Source organism: Maniola hyperantus, chromosome 13 (assembly GCF_902806685.2).
Source record: "Maniola hyperantus chromosome 13, iAphHyp1.2, whole genome shotgun sequence".
Lineage (NCBI taxonomy): Eukaryota > Metazoa > Arthropoda > Insecta > Lepidoptera > Nymphalidae > Maniola > Maniola hyperantus.
Window position 1 is genome coordinate 403,759 of NC_048548.1, and position 23,509 is coordinate 427,267.

General features: G+C 41.2%; 1 protein-coding gene across 1 annotated transcript; it reads right to left on the reverse strand.

The window, feature by feature from the left end:
• Positions 1-12,715: 12,715 nt before the first annotated feature.
• On the reverse strand, positions 12,716-23,279 carry LOC117987374 (C-type mannose receptor 2-like). The gene is made up of 6 exons (XM_034974372.2): positions 22,989-23,279; positions 20,998-21,111; positions 16,106-16,246; positions 14,589-14,783; positions 13,789-14,052; positions 12,716-13,392 (listed from the first exon to the last, which is right to left on the reverse strand). Exons 1-6 carry the CDS (start codon positions 23,041-23,043, stop codon positions 13,208-13,210), a joined length of 954 nt encoding a protein of 317 aa, XP_034830263.1. The 5' UTR covers positions 23,044-23,279; the 3' UTR covers positions 12,716-13,207.
• Between the last annotated feature and the right edge of the window lie 230 nt (positions 23,280-23,509).

Below are 23,509 nucleotides of genomic sequence, written 5' to 3' on the forward strand. Positions count from 1 at the left end.
AACGCAATAGGGTATTTTACCCCTTTTTTGAAAAGCGTCTTAATTTGATCCTAAACTGATAACAAAATACTTAAAAATTAACAAAAATTTTATTTGATCGATAAGAACGCAATCAAAATGTATTTCAAATTTGCCGCGAAAACGCTACCGCCATCTTTACAGGTTCATGAGCTGTCATGACGTCACACGGATTGGTAAGCAACGGTGTTTTCTTCGTGAAATACATCACAACTTCAATTTATGTGACGTCACAGTCGGAATTAACATGGCAGCTACGTATCATGCTTTTTATATTCTGTGGTTTTGGATATTTGTAGAACAGACTGATGAAAAAAGTGAAATCTTTAAAATCCATACTAATATTATAAATGCGAAAGTGTGTCTGTCTGTCTGTCTGTCTGTCCGTCTGTCTGCTAACTTTTACGGTTTAACCGATTTTGATGAAATATGGTACAGTGGTAGCTTATATCCAGGGGAAGGACATAGGCTACTTTTTATCCTGGAAAATCAAAGAGTTCCCACGGGATTTTTAAAAAACCTCAATCTACGCGGATGAAGTCGCGGGCATCATCTAGTTACTTATTATAAAATTCATTATAGCTATATAAAATTTTATAAACCGAAATTAGCATTTTTAGATTGCTTATTGCTAGCATTTAATCTCTAATCTAATCTTGTTTATACATTTTTAGTTTTTTTCTCCCAGTTTCTTGGTGTAAAATACCGTATTTTAGTGTCATCGTCATCATAACTGTCCCATCGCCAGGCCACTACTGACACGGGTCTCCTCTCAAAATGAGATAAATTTAGGCCATGGTCTGCAACGCTGGCCCAGTGCGGATTAGCAGACTTCACACACCTTTGAGAACATTGTGAGAACTCTCAGGAAGCAGATTTTCCGTCGAAGTCCTGCCGCGTGATTCACTAACTCAGTGTCTAACACTGAATAATAGCCACCGAGTTCATTTGAGATTTATTTTTGAAGGTTTTCTATGAAACAATATTTCACTTTCACTCAATGAAGCAGCCATGTAGAACCAACCATGTCAAATGAGCTCGATAGCTATTATTCAGTGTTAGTGAATCAGCCCGCTGTTGCCGATAGCCTAAACTCTTCTCATTCTAAGAGCAGACCCGTGCTCAGTAGTGGATGAATGAATGAATGAAGTAAAATAAAAGCAATCAACAAAATGCTGAGCTCAGTGACTGTCACCAAGTCGTGCGGCGCGGTCGCTATGAATGATGACTGTCGTAATTGCATTGAGCGCGCTAGCCCGGGGATTTCTCCCGGGGGCAGTTTGCGCCACGATTGCGACTGCTCAATTATTACACCTTTATTTATTTTTTTATTTTATTTTTTTCTACCATAAAGCACCATTATAAAATGGCAGCTTTATTACTACTACCATCTAGCATATGGGCTAATAAGTAATATTATTCTAGCTTAAACTTCTACTTATGATTAATTTTTAAATCTAATTTACAGTCCAGTAACTGTCCTTAGTTTATTCTAACACGTACTTACAGTTCACTATGTTCTTGTGACCTAGAAAAATAAAGTAGCACAAGCACTATTACACAAACGCTGCACTTATGTACTTTTTAACACTAATTCGAACGGCTTGGTTCTTTTGAGCCTCCTTTTGATGTCCATGTTATCTAGAAGCTTCACAGCCTCCAAATTAACATGATGGCGAAGTCGATGTTGGTGAGCTTCTGCATATGTACGTTATTACACCTTTATGACACTACATTAGCAATAGGAGATCCGTAGGAGAACTAGAGTAACCCACATAGCTCAACGGGTTGCGAAGCTGAAGTGGCAATGGGCAGGGCACATAGTTCGTACAACCGATACACGTTGGGGTCCCAAAGTGCTAGAATGGCGACCTCCCCCTAGGTGGACGGACGACATCAGACAAGTCGCAGGGAGCCGCTGGATGTCGGTGGCGCAAGACCGTGGTGTGTGGAAGTCCCTACAAGAGACCTATGTCCAGCAATGGACGTCTATCGGTTGATGATGATGATGATGATGATTAGCAAAGAATTGAGCTTTACCTTATGCAGTGGTCTGACCGCCGAGTTGGCGATCAGCGGGAAACGAGTTTGTAGTTTCGATAGTTTTGTCGCCGGGCAGCGAGTGTGCAAGTGCGACGAGCGATTACTCGCGCCATTCGCCCACGGTCGCTCGACGCTCAGTCAGTTACACGTGTTCAAGCGAGCGAGCATTGCTGAGCGAGTTTATTTTTGAAAGCTCGTCGCTCAGCGACAAAACTAATAAAGCGAGTCAAAATAATGCTCAAATTTCCTAGCATGTAAAATAATTATCTTATCCTTCTAATTATTAAGAGTTCCAAGTCCCAAGTTTCCAGAGATCACTGGCAAAGGGCGGAGCCACGCAGAGCTGCATACGAAGCGATGCCGCTTTTTGTGCCAGTCTCTGCTCCTTTGAGGTTCCATTGAATTCCTAATTTATATTCCAAGTCACTCTAGAATTGAATAATTACGCAAAGGTGAAGTTTTTCACTCGGAAAGTGGGTTTTTCTACTCGCGTAGGTTCTATGTATTTCTGTTTTAAAACTAGCTTATACTCGCGTCTGCGTGAACTACACCAAATCCCTATTTCACCCCATTAGGGGTTGAATTTTCAAAAATCCTTTCTTAGCGGATGCCTACGTCATAATAGATTTCAGCTCGATCCGTCCAGTAGTTTGAGCTGTGCGTTGATAGATCAATCAGTCACCTTTTCCTTTTGTGTATTTAGAGATAATAATATTATGTTAATGAAATAGAAATAGAATTTTTTTTATTCAAGTGCTTTTGAGACGTCAGATTTACCATGATTGTTCTGAAAAAAATAGGGGCTGCAAGAACACCCAAGAAGAAAAAGAACATGATCTAAAGCTGTACCTATAGTGTATTCATAAAGGTTACGTATCGATATGTTTGTGGACGGGGCCGCGGGGGCGCCAAACCACGGGGAATCGGGAAAACGTATCGTGTCAAACATTATTAGCTCAATTTCCGCTCGGCGTGTTCCTAGGGCGGAAACTACCTACGTAGGTAAATATTAATGTAAGACGTGGCGCTCGCGATACCGGCGACGTGACGTGTCTGCCAGTTTATACTGACTAACTTACCAGTAATCGTTAAGAGCTCTGCTGCCTCTGCACTCGAAATTGTAGACAAAGTAATGTATACTAGCTGAAATGGCAGTGGGCAGGCCACGTCTGCCGCAGAACCGATGGCCGCTGGGGCAGACGTGTTCTGGAGTGGAAACCGCGTATCGGCAAGCGCAGTGGGCGACAACCCGCTGGACTGATTGTAGTATATTATAAATATTAAATGTGGGTATTTCAGTAATAAATTGCAATCTGTCATTTGTTGTATTGAGCAGTCCGGAATAAACCGTTGTGGCGACTCGGTGTTTTCTTTGATACATTACAGTGGCGCAGTCTAATAAATAAGTTTTCTTTGGTTTAAAGTGGTTTTAAATGTCGGGCAAGATGTCGGTTGGCAAATTAGGCGAGTTTAATCTCAGTTCGGGTACGTGGAGTACCTATATCGATCGAATAGAACAATATTTTCTTGCCAACGACGTTAAGCCTAACCTACAAGTGCCTACGTTGCTCGCGTGTGTAGGTGACGCAACATATGAACTGATGGTGGATTTGTGCTCTCCAAAGAAGCTTGGGGAGATGGCATTCGGTGAATTGGTCCACCTAGTGAAAAAACACATACAGCCAACGCCATCGATTCTCGCAGAGAGATATAAATTTCGGAAACGAGTACAGGCTCAGAGTGAATCGGTGGCTCAGTTTGCGGCAGCTTTGAAACACTTAGCAAGGGATTGCGATTTCAAGGATAACCTAGAGGAGAACTTGAGAGACCAGTTTGTTTGTGGTCTACACAGCGAAACTACGCGACAAAGATTATTCTGCGAGGACAGCGTGACCTTCGCGTCGGCCTTCAAAAAGGCCGTAGCGTTGGAAGCAGCCGCGAATGACGCTGCGGCAGTCGAACAACGGACTACGGACGGCGCGGTGCATGCGGTGCACGCGCAGGGGGCGCGCCGAGCGGCCAGCGCTGCGGAGCGCACGGAGTCGCGGCGGCGGCGGTACGAAGGTTCTGGAAGGCGGGGCAGTCATGCAGGTGGCTTAAATAATCGACAGAAGACCGGAGCTTGTTTCTGTTGTGGAAGCAGAGACCACACAAGGCTGGACTGCCGCTATCAGAATTATACTTGCAGGGTCTGCTTGAGGCCTGGACACCTGCAGCGGGTATGCCCTAGTGTGGGGAGGAAAGCGGAGAGTCAAGTCCTCCGGCTGGATACAGCACATCGAGCGGAAGGGACAGAACGAAACGATGACAGTGACGACGAACGGGGCAGCACGGCTGGGTATTATGACGACGGAGGAGTCGGAGGGCCCAGCGGGCTTTACATGGTACGACTGACGGGATCCGAACCGGTAGTGGCCGAGGTAACCGTGGCGGACAGACGGCTGGCCATGCATATAGATACCGGTTCGCCTATATCGTGTATCAGTGACAGAATATATGAGGAAATGTTTTCGTAAAAATACAAATTATATAATAATAGTTATAAGCTAAAAGGCTACGATGGAAGTGATATTAAATGTGTCGGTTATATTATAGTGCCCGTTAAGTATGGTCTTATCAGTGAAAATCTAAAATTATATATAATTCATAAAGGCGCGGTGCCGTTGTTAGGCAGGGAGTGGTTAATTAAGTTGCGTATGAGTATTACGGTGCCTAAATCAGTCCTCGCTATCGGTAAAGAAAAAGGTGCCAGATTTGATAAAAATGAGTTCATAAGTAAGTACCCGGGAGTGTTCAGTGGCAAGCTGGGCCGGCTGCGCAGCCAGCGCGCCACGCTGCGCGTGCGAGAGGGGGCGCGGCCGGTATACCGTCGCGCGCGCCCGCTGCCGCTCGCGCTGCGCGGGGACGTCGACGCGGAGCTACAGCGCATGGAATCTGCAGGTATTATAGAACCCGTACCGTCCTCAGACTGGGCCTCGTGTTTGGTAGTCGTTTTAAAGAGCAATGGCTCCCTAAGGATTTGTGGGGATTACAAAAGCACAGTAAATCCCATGCTAGAAATAGACAAATATCCGCTACCTAGGTCCGAGGTATTGTTTAATAATTTAAACGGGGGGAAAAGGTTCACTAAAATCGATTTATCGGAAGCTTATAGCCAGGTGACCTTAGATGATTCAAAGAAATATACCGTCGTTAACACCCACCGGGGTTTATATGTTTACAATAGACTAGTTTACGGATTGTCGTCAGCTCCGTCGATTTTTCAGCGTATTATGGAGCAAGTGGTAGCGGGAATTCCCAACGTTTCAGTATTTTTAGATGACATTCTTATCACTGGTAAAACGGAAGAAGAACATGTAAAAAACTTGAATGCTGTGTTTAAAAGGTTGGCGGACGAGGGTCTTACAGTTCGACAAGAAAAATGTTTTTTCTTCGAAAAAGAAGTTAGCTATTTGGGGTTTATTATATCGGAGCACGGGGTTAGGACGGACGATAAAAAGACCGAAGCTGTAGTCAGGGCACCGAAACCGAATAACGTGTCTGAGTTAAAATCGTTTCTCGGAATGGTTAATTTTTATTCTAAATTCATTAAAAATATATCTATTTTATTAGCCCCTCTTTACTCATTGTTAAAAAAGGGTGTCGAATGGAAGTGGAGGGAGGAACAAGATGAAGCGTTCCAGGATATTAAGGTGGCATTAACTAGTTGTCCAGTTTTAATGCATTACGACGAGAAATTACCACTTATCTTGTCGTGCGACGCGAGCGCGCGGGGGGTGGGCGCGGTGCTGTCGCAGCGCGGGGAGGACGGCGAACGGCCCGTCTCATACGCGTCTCGCACGCTTAGTTCGGCGGAGGCTAACTATAGTCAGATCCAACGTGAAGCACTGGCGATAGTATTTGCGGTAAAAAAATTCCATACATACCTTTACGGTCGTAAGTTTATCTTGCGTACTGACCACCAACCTTTGATAGCAATTTTCGGGTCGAAAAAAGATATTCCGCACATGGCGTCGGGGCGGTTAATTCGATGGGCTATTTTACTGTCAGGTTACCAGTACGATATTGAGTATGTTCAATCCAAGGCGAATAACGCCGATGCCTTATCTAGATTACCTATACACGCACCAGAAGGTAATAACGACGCGGACACGTTTATTAAAATTGAAAATAAATTTCCAATTAATTCGAATCAGATTAAGATAGAATCAGCAAAAGATAAATATATATCCAGAGTGTTAGAGTTTGTGAAGACGGGTTGGCCCAAATCGGGTTTTAAAGAAGCGGACCGAGAAATGATCGCATATTGGCGGCGTCGCGACGAGCTATATGTCGAGAACGGGTGTTTGATGTGGGGCTGTCGCGTGGTCGTGCCCCTCGCGCTGCGGCCCGCGGTGTTGGCCGAGCTGCATGGCTCACATTTAGGTATGGTTAAATGCAAAGGGCTCGCTCGAAGCTTTGTATTCTGGCCCGGTCTAGATGGCGATCTGGAACGGATGTGTTCAGCGTGTCGGACGTGTGGGGACGTAGCGGATTTGCCACCAAAAGTCCCATTGGTGCCGTGGTCGTGGCCGTCAAGTCCATTTGAGCGGGTTCATATAGATTTTTTTGAATTTAAAAATGTTTCCTACTTAATTTTAGTTGACGCATATTCTAAATGGTTAGAAGTTGTACCTATGTCCACTACGACTGCATCGAATACTATCGTGAAATTAAAGGAGATATTTTCTCGTTTTGGACTTTGCAGGATCCTGGTAAGTGACAACGGTCCGCAGCTGTCTAGCGAAGAATTCTCTTCGTTTTTGAAGAATAACGGCATTAGACATATTACGTCGGCGCCATATCACCCTTCTTCCAACGGGGAAGCGGAAAACGCCGTTCGAACGGTTAAGAGGGCTCTTAAAAAAGCGGAAGTTGAAAAAATCAACATAAATATTTTTTTGCAAAGATTCCTTCTCGACTATCGTAATAGTATTCATAGTACTACCGGGGAAGCACCTGCGAGATTGATGTTCGGGCGTCACCTTAGATCGCGGCTAGACCTATTAAAATCGGGAGTCGTGGAATCGGTTTCGGATCGGTTGCAAAAAAGAGCGCTCGCAAAAGGCGGAACGGAAAGGGGTTGGATAGAAGGGGATAAAGTATGGGCTAAAGACTTTCGTAAGAATAAAAGGTGGTGTACAGCGATAATTAAGAGTAAAAGGGGACGAAATATGTACGAGGTCGAGACTGAGGATGGTTTGCGATGGACGCGGCATGCAGATCAATTGCGTTCTAGTTCAGCAGAGACCAGTCGAGATTCGACGTCAAGTAACAGTCGTGGTCATCCTGCGGTATCTGCCCAGGCAGCGTTAGCTGACTTTAATAGCTGTCCTAGTGATGAGGCTGACGACGATGGGGGCGAGTCTCGTACTGGAACATCCCCGGTACTAAATAAACGGAACCGAAGACGGCCAGCTCGTTTCGGTTACGATAAGGTTTGAAATTAAAATTAATATTTAAAATAATTGTATAAGTATTAACCTTAGTATTTAAAATAGTTATGTAAGTAAGTTAAGCAGTGTCAATGATTATCTTTTAGTGTGGCCTACGGATTGTTTAGTTATAAGTGTACTAGGACCTAATACTGTAATTAAAAGGTACCTATATTAAAGGGGGGATAGTGTAGTATATTATAAATATTAAATGTGGGTATTTCAGTAATAAATTGCAATCTGTCATTTGTTGTATTGAGCAGTCCGGAATAAACCGTTGTGGCGACTCGGTGTTTTCTTTGATACATTACACTGATGACCTTAAGAAGGTAGCGAGAAGTGGGTGGATAGGGAAGGCAGAGGATCGTGTGTGGTGGCTTGGGAAGGCCTATGGCCAGCAGTGGACGCAGACAGGCTGACTGATTGAATGTATAGGTACTATATACTAGGACACACAATCCATTACTGAAAACCGAAGGGTTCGAACCCCGCCCGTTGCTCTATTGTTGTACCTACTCCTAGCACAAGCTTGACGCTTAATTGGAGAGGAATGGGGAATATTAGACATTTAACATGGCTAATATTCATTTAAAAAAAAATTGGTAGGGTAGATATAATTTCGAGAAAAAGGTCAGCCGCCGAAAGCTTCGAAAGGTCTTCTCGTCCGAGATTCCTCAGCGCTTGAAGACGAAAGTCTTTGAATAGTGCATGTTGCCAGTGATGACATAATGGATCTGCTCCAACTTGGTTGCTAACTATGGGCCTCATAAGAAAGCTATGCTTGGAGTTTCTCTTCGCGATCAAATCAGAAATGAGGAGATCCGTATGAGAACCAACGTAACCAACAAAATTCAGCTGGTGGCAAAACATTTGCATTGGGCAGGGCACATAGTTCGAAAAATCGATAAGTAGACGTTCGCCTTTAAAATAAGGACAAAAAGTTGTACTTTTGGCGTCAAGTTTGACACATAAAGTTAAAATGGAGAAGTCATTTTTTACGCATTATACTTCAGTAATGCGGCAACTTTTGACATGCGATAGGGGCTGTCAAAATAACTGACATAAAAACAAATTACAGCAAAAGTCACACACCCTTTATCTTTTGTCGTTGTAACAATACCCAACAAAAAGCTTTGTGAGGATAAAGAGCATCGGAAAGGGTTTCCCCAAAGGCACGTCCTCGTAGAAATGACAAAACGATACGAATGACAAATTATAGGCACACTCCATCACGTTCACAATGCGCGATTTATTACTGTAGAGTAGACCCACGGAACGGAGAGACAGAGCCTCAATAGCTCAACGGGTAAAGGAGTGGACTGAAAACTGAAAGATCGACGGTTCGAACCCCGCCCGTTGCACTATTGTCGTACCTACTCCTAGCACAAGCTTGACGCTTAGTTGTAGAGGAAAATTAGTCATAAAACAAAAGCCAGAGTGGATTTATATAACTGTAGAGTAGACCCACGGCACGGTCCGTACAAAATGACTCCTCACGCGCCATTTTTAGGGTTCCGTACCTCAAAAGGAAAAACGGAACCCTAATAGGATCACTTTGTTGTCTGTCTGTCTGGCTGTCGGTCTGTCAGTCAAGAAACCTACAGGGTACTTCCCGTTGACCTAGAATCATGAAATTTGGCAGGTAGGTAGATCTTATAGCTGACATTTGGGGAAAAATCTCAAAACCGTGAATTTAGGGTTAGATCACACAAAAAAAAATTGTGGTCGTGAACTAATAATTAGTATTTTCAACTTTCGAAGTGAGATAACTATATCAAGTGGGGTATCATATTATGAAAGGTTTTCATCTGTACATTCTAAAACAGATTTTTATTTATTTTTATGCATCATAGTTTTTGAATTATCGTGCAAAATGTCGAAAAAATACGACTGTAGTACGGAACCCTCATTGGGCGAGCCTGACTCGCACTTGGCCGGTTTTTACTCTATGGGTCAACTGTCATCATGTTATAAGGTACTGAACTCCTCCCTCCTATTGATATTTTAGGTACCAAGAAGTGACTAAGAAGCTTAAAATAAAATATATAGATAGATTAAAAAACCAACTTCCAAAAACACTGAGAAATAATTTATTTTTGACATAGGCAATCCCCAATTCGATAGCATGAGTGTCAAATATCAAATAAATAACTTTTTCACGATTACCCAAAAAGGAGTGTAATATTATATTTTCATTTCAGGGTTCACGTATACATAGTGTGCGACAAGTTGAGATGGCAATCGGGGTATGAGGCAAGGGGACACCCCGCACAACCGCACGTCACCCGCGCTCGCTCGCACTGCGTTAGCGCGGGGGCGGTGCGGGTGTGCGGGGTGTTCCCTCCCCGATTGTCATCTCGACCTGTCGCGTACTATAGATATAGTAGAAGTATGCGGAGAGATGCGGATCTGAAAGCTGTTTATCATGCCAACGCAATACTCTCTAAAGCGCCCTGGCTGATCCTCCCCTATCGGAAAAAGATAAATATGTCAGTACGATTAGTATAAGATTTTACGTCTCACTAAACGTTGCTAGAATTCGAGAGTCGAAACACAATAACGTCAAAGTCAAATTGACCTAAATTGTCTTGTACTGAAGTCGAAAATTCAATGCCACTGATTTTAATTTCGCAACGTTTCCGCTTTGAACGCTAGCTGTAGATATGTAGACAAACTTGAGCTTTAAAACAAGGCAGTTAAGATCCAGTTTACTATAACGCGGAAGTGTTTCGACACTCGAATACTATCAAAGTTGGTGAGACATAAAATCTTGTACTAAGCGTACAGGATGTGAACAATATTCCTTACAAAATACTTTCGATTCTTCAAAATATCGAAGAACGAATATCGGATACGATTTTTTTTCTCTGCGTCATATTCCTCATTGATTACCCCTTCCACTTATCATAACTAGCTGATGCCCGCGACTTCGTACGCGTGGATTTAGGTTTTTAAAATCCCGGGGGAACTCTGATTTTCCGGGGTAAAAAGTAGCCTATGTTACTCTCCAGGTCTTTAACTATACCCATGCAAAAAATCACGTCGATCAGTTGCTCCGTTGCGACGTGATTGAAGGACAAACCAACAAATCAACAAACCAACAAACCAATAAACCAACAAACAAACACACTTTCGCATTTATAATAGGGGTAGTGAAGGGGTAGTGATGGTAGAGGTTTTCATAGGATGATGATGCAGATAGCTATGACGTAGGCTTTCGCTAAGAAAGGATTTTTGAAAATTCAACCCCTAAGGGGGTGAAATAGGGGTTTGTGTGTAGTCCACGCGGACGAAGTCGCGAGCATAAGCTAGTTAAATAATAAGCGTGCAGGCAGCAAAAGTTCGGAATGACCCGTCTAAGCCATCAGTACCCTTATTATAAATGCGAAAGTGTGTTTGTTTGTTGGTTTATTGGTTTGTCCTTCAATCACGTCGCAACGGTGCAACGCCAACGGATTGACGTGATTTTTTGCTTGGGTATAGATAAAGACCTGGAGAGTGACATAGGCTCCTTTTTAACCCGGAAAATCAAAGAGTTCCCACGGGATTTTTAAAAACCTAATTCCACGCGGACGAAGTCGCGGCCGTCAGCTAGTAGTCCATAAAGGCCGTTAGCCCTTATCAAACCATTTCAAGGGCTAGATTAATGCTGTTTGTGAGGTCATCCGTTATCCGAACCCTTCCCTAGACAGTCTGTCGTACCCACAAGCATTGTACGAAATATATAAATTAATGCGTCACAATACCTATTTTTAGGGTTTCGTACCTCAAAAGGAAAAACGGAACCCTTATAGGATCACTTTGTAGTCTGTCTGTCAAGACACCTACAGTTGTCATGTTGACCTAGAATGAATGAAATTTGTCAGGTCTTAGCTCAGACCTGAGGTGAAAAATCTGAAAACCGTGAATTTGTGGTTACATCACAAGAAAAAAATTAAAATGTGTTCATGAACATAATATTGCTATTTTCGACTTTCAAAAGTAAGATTACTATACCAAGTGGGGTTTCATATGAAAGGGCTGTACTTGTACAATCTAAAACAGATTTTCATATATTTTTAGGCATAATAGTTTTTTATTTATCGTGTAAAATTTCGAAAAAATACGACTGTAGTACGGTCCCTCGGTGCGCGAGCCTGACTCGCACTTGGCCTGTTTTTTTTTACAACGTCGAACTTTCAGTCTGACTGAATAACAGATCGCCTACAAAGTAAACAAATGGACGACCTTTTATTTAAAATCCATTATCCAGGCTTCGTTCATTCGGTAAAGTCTACAGAAAGATTTTGGCAAACAGCCTGAAAATCTGTTTTCGCAAAACAAGTTTTAAGTTTTTTATTCACTAGGGAGTAGGGACCACCTAGTGGTTTCGTTCGGCGAAAATATAAATCCTCCTCCTTGAAATTAGTAATTATTTGTTCAATACTAATAATTATTTCTCACAATTCTAAATAATATCTATCCCGGCTTTACTCACGTTAGCCCGACTAGTTTCGAACCCATACGGGGTCCTTTTTCAAGGGAGTCCGTTCGCGCACGTGCCGCGGTTTTGACTGCGGGACGCGCGTGCCGCTGCCCGGTTTAGAATGGAAATCACTCACGGTAGTTTAAACACTAAAATATTTCTCACAAATTCACATTTTTCAGATTTTTCCCCTTACGTTTGCTGTAAGACCTACCTACCTACCAAATTTTATGATTCTAGGTCAACGGGAAGTACCCTATAGGTGTCGTGACACGACAGACACGAAAACGCTAAATTCAGTCTTCTAAAGTCACCTACCCAGTTACCGACTTGGGTCATCTTTACTTACCAACGTACGACTGATTAGCGCTATCATGTCACTTGTAATAGATAACAAGTTGTACAAGTATAATGGTATATTGTGGCTAATTCCCTTGTACACAATCAAGAGCCTTGTACACAAGAGAATACAAGCCATCGATTTAGACGTGCCATTTTTCAAAATGGCACGTCTAAATCTATGGCTATCCCTTTCATAAGGGATACTGATTTCACTAGGCACTAGATTTAGACCTGAAAATTTAATTTAGTTTAGAGATTGTGTACAAGAGAATCGGCCCCATTGTTGCCAATTTAGCATCGGGCAGGAGCCTAGAACAATAATAATGTATGTCGATCAATAAAGGCAACAGCTGAGTTTGAAAAGTACCTATTTATTACGTCCACGCGCTGTTCCGATTACAAACTGCTTCTAACTTATGGGCCGGCCAGAAGCCCTAGTATAACTTACAAAATTTACTAAACTTGAATTTTGACTAACAAGTCTTATTACATCATTTTCTCGTATCGATTCCTCAGTTTTGAGGATATCCCTTTCTTCACGATGTTGCGTCATTTTTAACCGACTTCAAAAAAAGTTAATATAAGTAGTTCTATAATAATATTTTTGGGGTCGGTGCCAATGAGGTGCCATTATGGAGTCTCATAAAAATATGAAGTATAGACGATTCGCGCAGCTAATAAGCTAATTGGCACCGAAACAAAAAAGTATTATTATAGAACTATAATATTAACTCTTGTATCAGTACCCTTATTACAACCAACAAACCAACAAACCAATAAACCAACAAACAAACACACTTTCGCATTTATAATAAGGTACTGATTAAGAAGAAGGGGAGAACTTGGGGTAGTGATGTGGCAATGTTCAGAGGTCCTCCTCTTGCATGAGGCTGTGGGGGGTCTTCTCACACACGAAGGTCCCCCTCTCGTGGCACCACACGTCGTCGAGGCGTCCGTTGCGGAACATGCCGCCGCAGTACTCGCCGGGCGGCGCGTTGTCCGGCTGCCCTTCCGCCCACAGGTTGAAACCTGTCTCGATGAGTGACATGCCTGAAACAAGAGTTGACAAAAACTTGTGAAAGGTCGTCCTCATAATTGGGTATTTGACTATATCAAAAATAAATTATTTCTCAGTGATTATTAAATAGAGAATCTTCCAAAATAAATAAAATCCACGTCCTTTGTTAGTTTTAAGTGCAATAACCATTTTAAATTGTCGATTAAACTAAGGAAGTACGTCATTATGATGTGACGTCACATTCCAGTACTTCATAGCTTCATCTCGCATACTAGACGTGTGATGAAAAGTCACTGATTTGACTAGTTGTCAAATACCGTATTCAGTAATTCGTTCCTACAGAGATAATTTGCATCTCAAGGAAGAACTTTCGTCGTACAATAAGGGGGATGCATAAACGCATTTCCCAGCGTTAAAAAAAAGGCTACCGTGTATCGTAGTCCAAACACCACGCTCGCTCCAATCGTGAAACCCAACGTGCATGATGTCCCGCATGATACCAGGAATGGCGGAGATGATGGAGTTGGCAGGAGTCTTCTCGAACAGCTCTCTGAGGACGTTGGCTTCCGTCTCGCTGTTCACCACCGCCAGGTGACCTCCCTCAGCGGCGCAGGTCATGTACGCGCGGGTCCAGTTCCTCGGGACCCGGTGGAACTTGTAGCAGCTACCTGTTCTCGGATCTAAGTTGTATTCTGAAAAGAAAAGGCAATATTAAAGACATTCTACATGTTTGTTAAGATATTAAAGATTTCATTTCATTTCATATTTCATTTCATATTCTCCGTTTAATACGAAAAAGCTGTAGCTAATTGGTTAGGACGTTCGCCTCCTAATTCGGAGGTTGGAGGTTCGATACCACTCATCTCTAACTTTTCGGAGTTATGTGCGTTTTAAGTAATTAAATATCACTTGCATTAACGGTGAAGGAAAACAGCGTGAGGAAACCTGCATGCCTGAGAGATCTCCATAATGTTCTCAAAGGTGTGTGAAGTCTGCCAATCCGCACTTGGCCAGCGCGGTAGACTATGACCCAAACCCTTCTTACTCTGATGGGAGACCCGTGCTTTGTAGTGAACCGGCGATGGGTACCAAATTTCGTCATAATCGGTTGAACCGGCCGTGAAAGGCTAACAGACAGACAGACACACTTTCGCATTTATAATATTAGAATGGATTAAATTAAAATCATAAGTTATGATGATGATAGTAGTTCCAAAGAGTTGGGTACCTTGATCGAAGGTCCCGCATCCATTAAGCACCATGTTCTTGGTCTTCTTCCTGAAACATATGTAGGGGTGGACTTGGTTGCAGTTGATGTCAGCGATGGTGCCGTTGGCGGCCATCAGGATGCAGTCCTCGTCGTTGTCCTTGTTGTCCGGTTCTGCAGGCATCCAGTCCACCTGCATCCTGGACAATGGGACACCTGAAAAACAAGTTTTATTTTTTGGTCGTAAAGTCGCCTGCTAATTGCTAATCGTTGCATTTGGCCAGCGTGGGGGACTATATACAGTTTTTGTAACTTTTTATGTAATTTTCGACTTTGATTTGCATCATCATCATCATCAGCCTGTGGACGTCCACTGATGGACATAGGCCTAACCTAAAGAGCCCGGTCCTCAGCCTGCCCCATCCAGCCACTTCCTGCCAGCCTCGGGTCCCAACGCGGTCTCCACTCAAGGACTTTCCGGCTCCAACGGCCATCGCCTCTACGACAGGCATGAACTGCCCACTGCCACTTCAGCTTGCTAATAGTTTGGGCTATGTCAGTGTGTTGATTTGCATATTATTTGTGAATTTGTTAGGTTTTTTTAATTTATCATAGGCGCACGCTTGACCACGATCACACCTGATGGTAAGTGATGATGTGGCCTAAGATGGGACGCGTTTGCCTAGAAGGTGCCCATTCACTCTTGTTTTACAGATATCCGGATTATAATTGGCAGGAAACACTGATCTCGGAAGAGTATTCCAGACCCTAGCCATGCGTATAAGGAATGATGACGCAAAGCGTTTTGTACGCGTAGATGAAATGTTGACGACATAGGGGTGGAAACTCGCCCGGTGTCTTGCGGTACGGTGGTAGAAAGGTGAGGGGGGGACAAGATCGAACAGCTCCTGAGCACACTCTTCGAAATATATCCTGTAAAAAACACCGTTGTAGACTCAAAGACGTCGTCGCTTCGTTGTATCAACTGAAAAGAATAAAGTCCTTTGGATTCTCATAAACTGAACGCAAACCATTTTTTTTTAAATAGAGATAGCGAGCAAACGAGCAGGCGGGTCACCTAATGCTAAGTGATTACCGCCGCACATGAACATTTGCAGCAACAGAGGAACTGCCGATGCGTTGCCGGCCTTTAAGGAATTCGTTGGTCCGCTCCTTGAATAACCTCATGTTGTAATCTAGTGGGAACACCGCCGACGGGAGTTGATTCCACAGTTTGCATGTGCGTGGAAAGAAGGATCTGGCGCAGTGGACGGTCGAAGTGCACCAGACACCCAGGTGGTGAGGGTGAAATTCCTTACGGTAGCGCGCGGTGCGGTTGTAGAAAAATGAGGGTGGAATGAGGTCAAAAAGCTCTACAGAGCACTCCCCATTATAAAGGCGATAGAACACGAATATAGAGCTAACGTCTCTGCGGTGCTCCAGGCTTTCCAACGAGCCGGTTAGTTTGAGATCGTCCACAAGTCGAACAGCTTTTGAATCCGATCAAATGGAAGGAGTTGGTACTGAGGTGTACCTACCTTCGACGGAGAAGAAGTCCCCTTTAGAGAAGGTGGCGTGGATCCCCGTGTGCACGCCGCTCCAGGGGGCCTGCTTGTTCTTCATCACGTTCCTTATCGCCAGGTTCATGTAGATGTTCTCGGGGGACGCCAGCACCGCCCCTACAACGAGAAACAAGGAAAAACTGGTCAGGTGCGTCATACTGCCATAACTTATGACTTTGAAGAAAATACAAGAAGCTATAAATTCGAGGGGTAACCAAATCTCCAAGCTCGCAGGCATGCATTATACCTACCTATTATTTGAGGCTTGATAGTATTTTGATAGTAGATCTGTACCCGTAGTACAAGATTTTACGTATCACCAAACCAAACCAAATTCGAGAGTCGAAATACTTCCGCGTTACAGTAAACTGGATCTTAAATGCCTTGTTTTAAAGCTCAAGTTTGTCTACACTTCTACAGCCAGCGCTCCAAGCGGAAACATTGCGAAATTAAAATCAGTGGCATTAAATATTTGACTTCAATTCAAGGCTGTTTAGGTTCATTTTACTGTAACGCGGAAGTATTTCGACTCTCGAATTTGGTTTCGTTTGGTGAGACGTAAAATCTTGTACTTCGGGTACTGTATTGCGTGTAAGTACTGTCCAACACACCTAGTGTGTCTTTTCTTTCCCCGTAGCATTTTCCACGTCCACGACCAACGTCATGAGGAAATTCCAACTACCGTTTAAGTTCAAAGATGAATGACCGCAACTACTTTTCCTTAATCTATGAACTATGATCACATCTTGAAAGCCAACTACAAAAAATCGGCCAAGTACGAGTCAGGCTCGGTCGCACCGAGGGTTCCGTACAACAGGCGTATTTTTTGACATTTTGCACGATAATTCAAAAGGTATGATGCATAAAAATCTGTTTTAGAAGGCACAGGTAAAGCCCTTTCATATGATACCCCACTTGATATGATTATCTTACTTTGAAAATTGAAAACAGTAATTATTAGTTTATGACCACAATTTAATTTTTTTGTGTGATGTAACCCTAAATTCGCGGTTTTCAGATTTTTCCCCTTATGTCTGCTATAAGACCTACCTACCTGCCAAATTTCATAATTCTAAGTTAACGGGAAGTACCCTATAGGTTTCTTGACAGACAGACAGACAGACAACAAAGCGATCAAAGGAAAACCCTTATAGGGTTCCGTTTTCCTTTTGAGGTACAGAACAAAAAAGGAAGAAGCTATGTATTGCACTTGACTTCTCTTGCATGAAATCTGGGTCAAAATTCGATAGTTAGTGGATAAAACTTAGTAAAGTGCGCCTATGAGATAGATTTATTTAACCGACTTCGAAAAAGGAGGTGGTCCTCAATCAAAATGAAATGAAATGAAATGAAATGAAATGATTTGAAATGAAATGATTTATTTGTTTTAAAAGGTCTTTTTACAATTGTGCCAGGGACCCTGAAGTAAGTTTGCAAAACCTGTATCTCAGGGTCCCCGCTCTCCCTCCTCCATCATTAACAAATAAACACTTATACAAAACTAAATTTAGTGATATGATATGAATATGAAACTTAAAAATATGTGTGTGTGTGTGTGTGTGTGTGTGTATGAGTGTGTGTGTGTACATATGTGTATCAGTGTGTATTGTATGTGAGTGTGAGTGAGTGTATGTGTGTGTGAGTGTGTACATGTGTATATTTTTAATAACAAATAACAAATTTCAAATTTAACCTACCTATTTATATTCCTACAAGTAATTCTGTTTCGTCGTACGTTTTTTCTTGTAACCACTTAGACAATGTTTTTTTAATATCAAACTGTTTACTAGTGTGGAAATTGAGAATTTTGTTGATTTTATTGTAGAGATGTGCAGATTTTCTGGTGTACTGATTGCGAGAAAAAGACGTTTTTGCTGCAGCTATATTAATGACATTAAGTTTCCTTCTCCTTCGTACAATTAAAGGTTCAAATTTTGTGGATTTATGTACTTTCAGAATCGTTTGCAAAATATATAATTGTCTCACAGTTAATACCTGACAGGTTGAGTAAAGCTTGTGTGTAGGAAATCTATAGGGTTTCTGATACATGACCTTTAGTAAAGATCTTTGTGCTCTCTCTATATCGATGAATTTAGTTTTAACTGCGCCACCCCAAACGGGGATGCAATAACCTAGTAAAGATTGAGCTAAAGCTATGTAAATTTTATTTAACAGGACTTTAGAGGCTATATGCCTAAGCATTTTAAAAATCCAAATTAGTTTTCGTATTCTACCACTAATTACTTCTATTTGTCTCTGCCATGATAGTCTATGATCTATTACAACGCCCAAATATTTAGTGGAGTTTACCCTGTTGATACTGGAGCAATTATTACAGTTACTATTACAGTTAGGAGCGTGCAATATCATGCTATAATCGGCCTCCGGCTGAGTTTTATTGGAGATGGAGAAACATATAAAATTAGTTTTTTCAGTATTTAATGTTAGTAAATTATTCTTCAGCCAGCGATCGATTTTAGCAAGTCCCAGTTCTGTTATATTTTTAACTTTTTCCCAAGTGGTTTCTGAAAAAACTATTGCAGTATCATCTGCGTAAGAAAAAATTTTTGCATTATTGATTTTTAAATTACAGAGTGCATTTATATAAATTAAGAACAATGTTGGTCCTAAAACACTACCTTGTGGCACCCCGTAAGAGATATCAAGATCTTGACTTATATGTTGCCCGATCTTAACTCTCTGGGTGCGTCCAGTAAGGTAGTCCTTGAAAAGAGACAGAGGGACATCTCTTATCCCAATATTTTCTAACTTTTTCACAAGAATGGGGACAGAGACAGTATCAAATGCTTTCTTTAAATCGAGAAATAAAGCAACACATTTTTTACCGCTATCGAGTTGTAGATCTATAAACGAGGTAAGTGCGATAACAGCATCTTCTGTAGATTTTCCATGTCTGAAACCGAACTGCGAGTCTGAGAGAAGCTGGTATTTGTTTAGATAACTCAATAAACGTATGTTCATTATCTTTTCTATTATTTTTGAGATCGAAGGTAAAACGGAAATTGGCCGATAATTATTAACATCCACTCTGTCTCCACTCTTGTGAATAGGTGTTATATTAGATCGTTTAAGTAGTGAGGGAAAAATACCTTTATTAAAACAGAGATTTATTAAATGACAAATAATGGGAACTACATGGTCCTTAGCAAGCTTAAGGAACGAAGAAGGTATGTTATCCCATCCAGGGGCACTTTTCGCCTTGAGACTCATAAGCACATCATTCACTTCCTTATTGTCTGTATCTAACAACCCAAAAGAGTTTAACTGAGACTTATGAGTCTCACCTGACTCCAGATAACTTCCACTTGAAACAATGTCTTCTGCTAACTTTTTCCCTATACTGGCAAAATATTTATTGACATAATTCGCTGACTCAATAGGAGAAGACTTTATATTTAACAATTGTGTATTATCGGATTTTTTAGTATTCATGTTAGTAACTGATTTTATATTGTACCATAGCATTTTAGAATTTTTAAGTGATGCTCCCAGCTGTTTCCTGTCGTAGTCACGTTTTAACTTTTTAATTAAATTATTACAGAAATTGCGATATCTTTTATAACTTATTTTTAATATTTCATTGTGAGGTTCTAATCGTACTTTTTTTTGCATTTTGTTTCTGTTTTTTATACACCTCAAAATCCCGGGTGTAATCCATGGTTTGATCACCCGTTTACTTTTAGGGACCTTCACTGTACTGGAATTTTCAGTCAGTGATTCAGTTATACTGTTTATTAATTTATCAGTTACAAAGTGTGGGTCATAACAAAATAATAACTCCGGTAAATTTTTTTGTGCTAAGCTTGCAAGTGCTGCATTAAAGTCGGTAATGGTTTTAACTTTATGATTTACTTTAAATTTAGGATTTTGTAAGGTTAGACAAAGAAAAATCATAGAGTGGTCAGTAATGGTTGTGTTTAAAACAGCCATTTGTATGGTTGATGTGTTTTTGTTAAGTTTAATCATAAAATGGTCTAAACAATTACTTTCTCTAGTTGGTAAAGTATGACCTGGCAAGAGACTGTGTATTGATAACATGTTAAGATAGTTAAGTCTATTATTACGCTCATGAGTTTGTTCTGTTTCCTTGGCTATTAGATTTATGTTGATGTCTCCTGTTATTATAATAGTTTTATAGTTTTTTAATGTTTCTAGGTGTAAGTTCAGCGAATCAATAAATTGATTCTATAAATTGATTCTATAATAAGTACCTAGTTCACTGTGGTATACAACGTTAGTTTTAGTTGACGCAAAAACCGAATCACGTGTCAAATATTTTTACATTAAGAACATATTATGTACAAAACTTCAAAAATATTTACTGAAAATTTACGAAGTTATAAACTTGTTGTGTTGAGTCGTTGTCCCGCAAAAACATGGTCACCCCAAGCGAGCGGCTGTGAGCGAGCGGGACGTCTAGCGTCGACCGTGCGCGCTCCCGCTCGTGCGGCTCGAATCAGCTGGTGCATGCGGTCATTCAACTCGGTGTTCAAACTTGCAGGATTTTAAAGTATTTTTGGACAAAATATAACCCGTACTAAAAATGATTGCAATCGATTCTGTTACTGATTCTGAACATACTTTCAGGTTTTGCGTATACTAAAACTAACGTTGTATAAGTAATCCTTTGCTTTACAATTGAATTTTTATCCGTGATTGTCCATAAAACTGTATCTCGGCTGCTACTTGTAGTAGATACAATATGTAAGAGAAAAACTAAAAGTTTACTGTCGAATTGGCCTTCTTCCTTCTTCTTAGCCAGTGTCGGAATGTGGTGCAGATGTAGTTTTGCACCCATTCATCTCAGTTATAATTATGAGGAGTGATATCTGTACTGTTCAGCTTACCTTCGAGCTGGCATCGTAGCCAGGCGTCGTGCCAGGTGGCTGGAATGCGGTGCAGTTTGAACCACCCGTTCACTTCACAGTCGTACGAGTAGTCGTATCTGTACTGCTTACATTCTGAAAATTTGAAATATTACTTCATCAACATCATCATGATCAACCGATCGCCGGCTCACTACAGAGCACGGGTCTCCTCTCAGAGTGAGAAGGTTTTGGCCACAGTCTACCATGCTGGCCATGTGCGGATTGGTAGACTTCACACACCTTTGAGAACATTATGGAGAACTCTAAGGCATGCAGGTTTCCTCACGATGTTTTCCTTCATCGTTCAAGCAAGTGACATTTAATTACTTAAAACGCACATAACTCGGAAAAGTTAGAGGTGCGTGCCCGGGATAGAACCCCCGACCTTCGATTAGAAGGCGGAACATCCTAACCACTAGGCTATCACAGCTGTTTCTTACCACACCTAAATGGGCGATGAAGAAAGCTATATCTTACTTAAAGTCAATTAATGGGGCCAATTCCCGATTCTCTTGTACACAATCTCTAAATTAAACTAAATGAACAGGTCGAAATCTAGTGCTATCCTTTTCCGCAAGCAACAATATGAAAGGAAAAGCAATAAATTTAGATGTGCCATTTTAGTTTAGTTTAGAGATTGTGTACAGCGGAATTAGCCACACATTTTATTTCTCAAAAGCCAACTTGTGGGTCTTATAGGTATCTTATACCTATTCTAAGTCAGGACTAGGGACTCTATCATTGGCTTGGCACGCAGAATCTACTAAGAAAAAACCGGCCAAGTGCAAGTCAGGCTCGCGCAATGAGGTCTCCGTACTACTATTTATTAGTTCATGACCACAATTTAATTTTTTTGTGTGATGTGACCACAAATTCACGGTTTTCAGATTTTTCCCCGAATGTCTGCTATAATACCTACCTACCTGCCAAATTTCATGATTCTAGGTCAGCGGGAAGTACCCTGTAGGTTTCTTGACAGACCGACAGACAGACAGACAGACAACAAAGCGATCTTATAAGGGTTCCGTTTTTCCTTTTGAGGTACGGAACCCTAAAAATTAGCAAGAAAATATGCCTACTCATTTTCTTTTCCTTTTTCTTATTTACCTACTGATTTGGAAAACTGCTTAGTTCCTACTGAAATGTGAAAACTGGGCGTTGGGGTCCCAAAATGGGACCCAATTGGATCCCTTAAAAAACTAAACTACTTAGGATAATGGATTTTGCAACTTTTTCTGTAAAATTCGTGATGTGCGAGAAAGCGTAGCATAAATAAAATATAATAAGAAGAAAAATACTAAATACAAAATAGCAATTTTGTCGCTAGGGAATACGATTTTCAGACAAGCCTTTGAAGTTAAATTATTTCATGGAAAAGGCTCCATTACTAATTGCATTTAAATTATTAATTCAACTAGACAGGTAAGTAAGTATAAAGTATATTATTTTTCGAATATTTCAGAACATGATTTTTTGGGAAATAGAAATAGGCGAAGTGGGAATTGTCACGAAAAAAACCGGCCAAGTGCGAGTCAGGCTCCCGCAACGAGGGTTCCGTACTACAGTCGTATTTTTTCAACATTTTGCACGATAAATCAAAAACTATGGTGCATAAAAAAAATGTTTAGAATGCACAGGTGAAGACCTTTCATAATATGATACCCCACTTGATATAGTTATCTTACTTCGAAAATTGAAAATACTAATTAGTTCATGACCACAATTAAATTTGTTTTGTGTGATGTGACCACAAATTCACGGTTTTCAGATTTTTCCCCGAATGTCTGCTATAATACCTACCTACCTGCCAAATTTCATGATTCTAGGTCAACGGGAAGGACCCTGTAGGTTTCTTGACAGACCGACAGACAACAAAGTGATCCTATAAGGGTTCCATTTTTCCTTTTGAGGTACGGAACCCTAAAAAAAGCTACTTCCCTTTTAACAAATTAAAAAACGTACGTGCTCACCTGTTGTGTAGAGTAAAGCTCCGAAAACACAACAATAATATAACAATCTACTCATTATAATTATATACTTTTAATATTAAATATAATGTATTTAATTTATTTATTATAATTATTAAAACGCGAGGTTGCTCGAGTACCAACAGAACTAAAATGTCTTGAGTAAGATATTATGTTATTCTCAAGTAAGTAGGTACTTTTGAACGAGGAAAATAGTTTTGGTATGGGATTTTTTGCGATCGGGTTTATTCACGTGCCTAACTAAAACAGGTTGGTATGGTTATTAACCAGGGTTATTAAAATATTTCATTATTAGTGTATTCAAATTTCAGAGTCACTCAGCGAGCGATGGAGAGCTATGCTCAGCTAGCGTTGCCAGGCGTCCGGATAAAGCCGGACACAGTCAGTCTTTTTGGTTGCATGTGCGACCAAATAAGACGGTGTCCGGCCTGTCCGGCTTTTGTTAGGCTTTTTAAATTTGACATTTTTTACTTGGTCCAATAATGGTAAGTAAATAATGATAA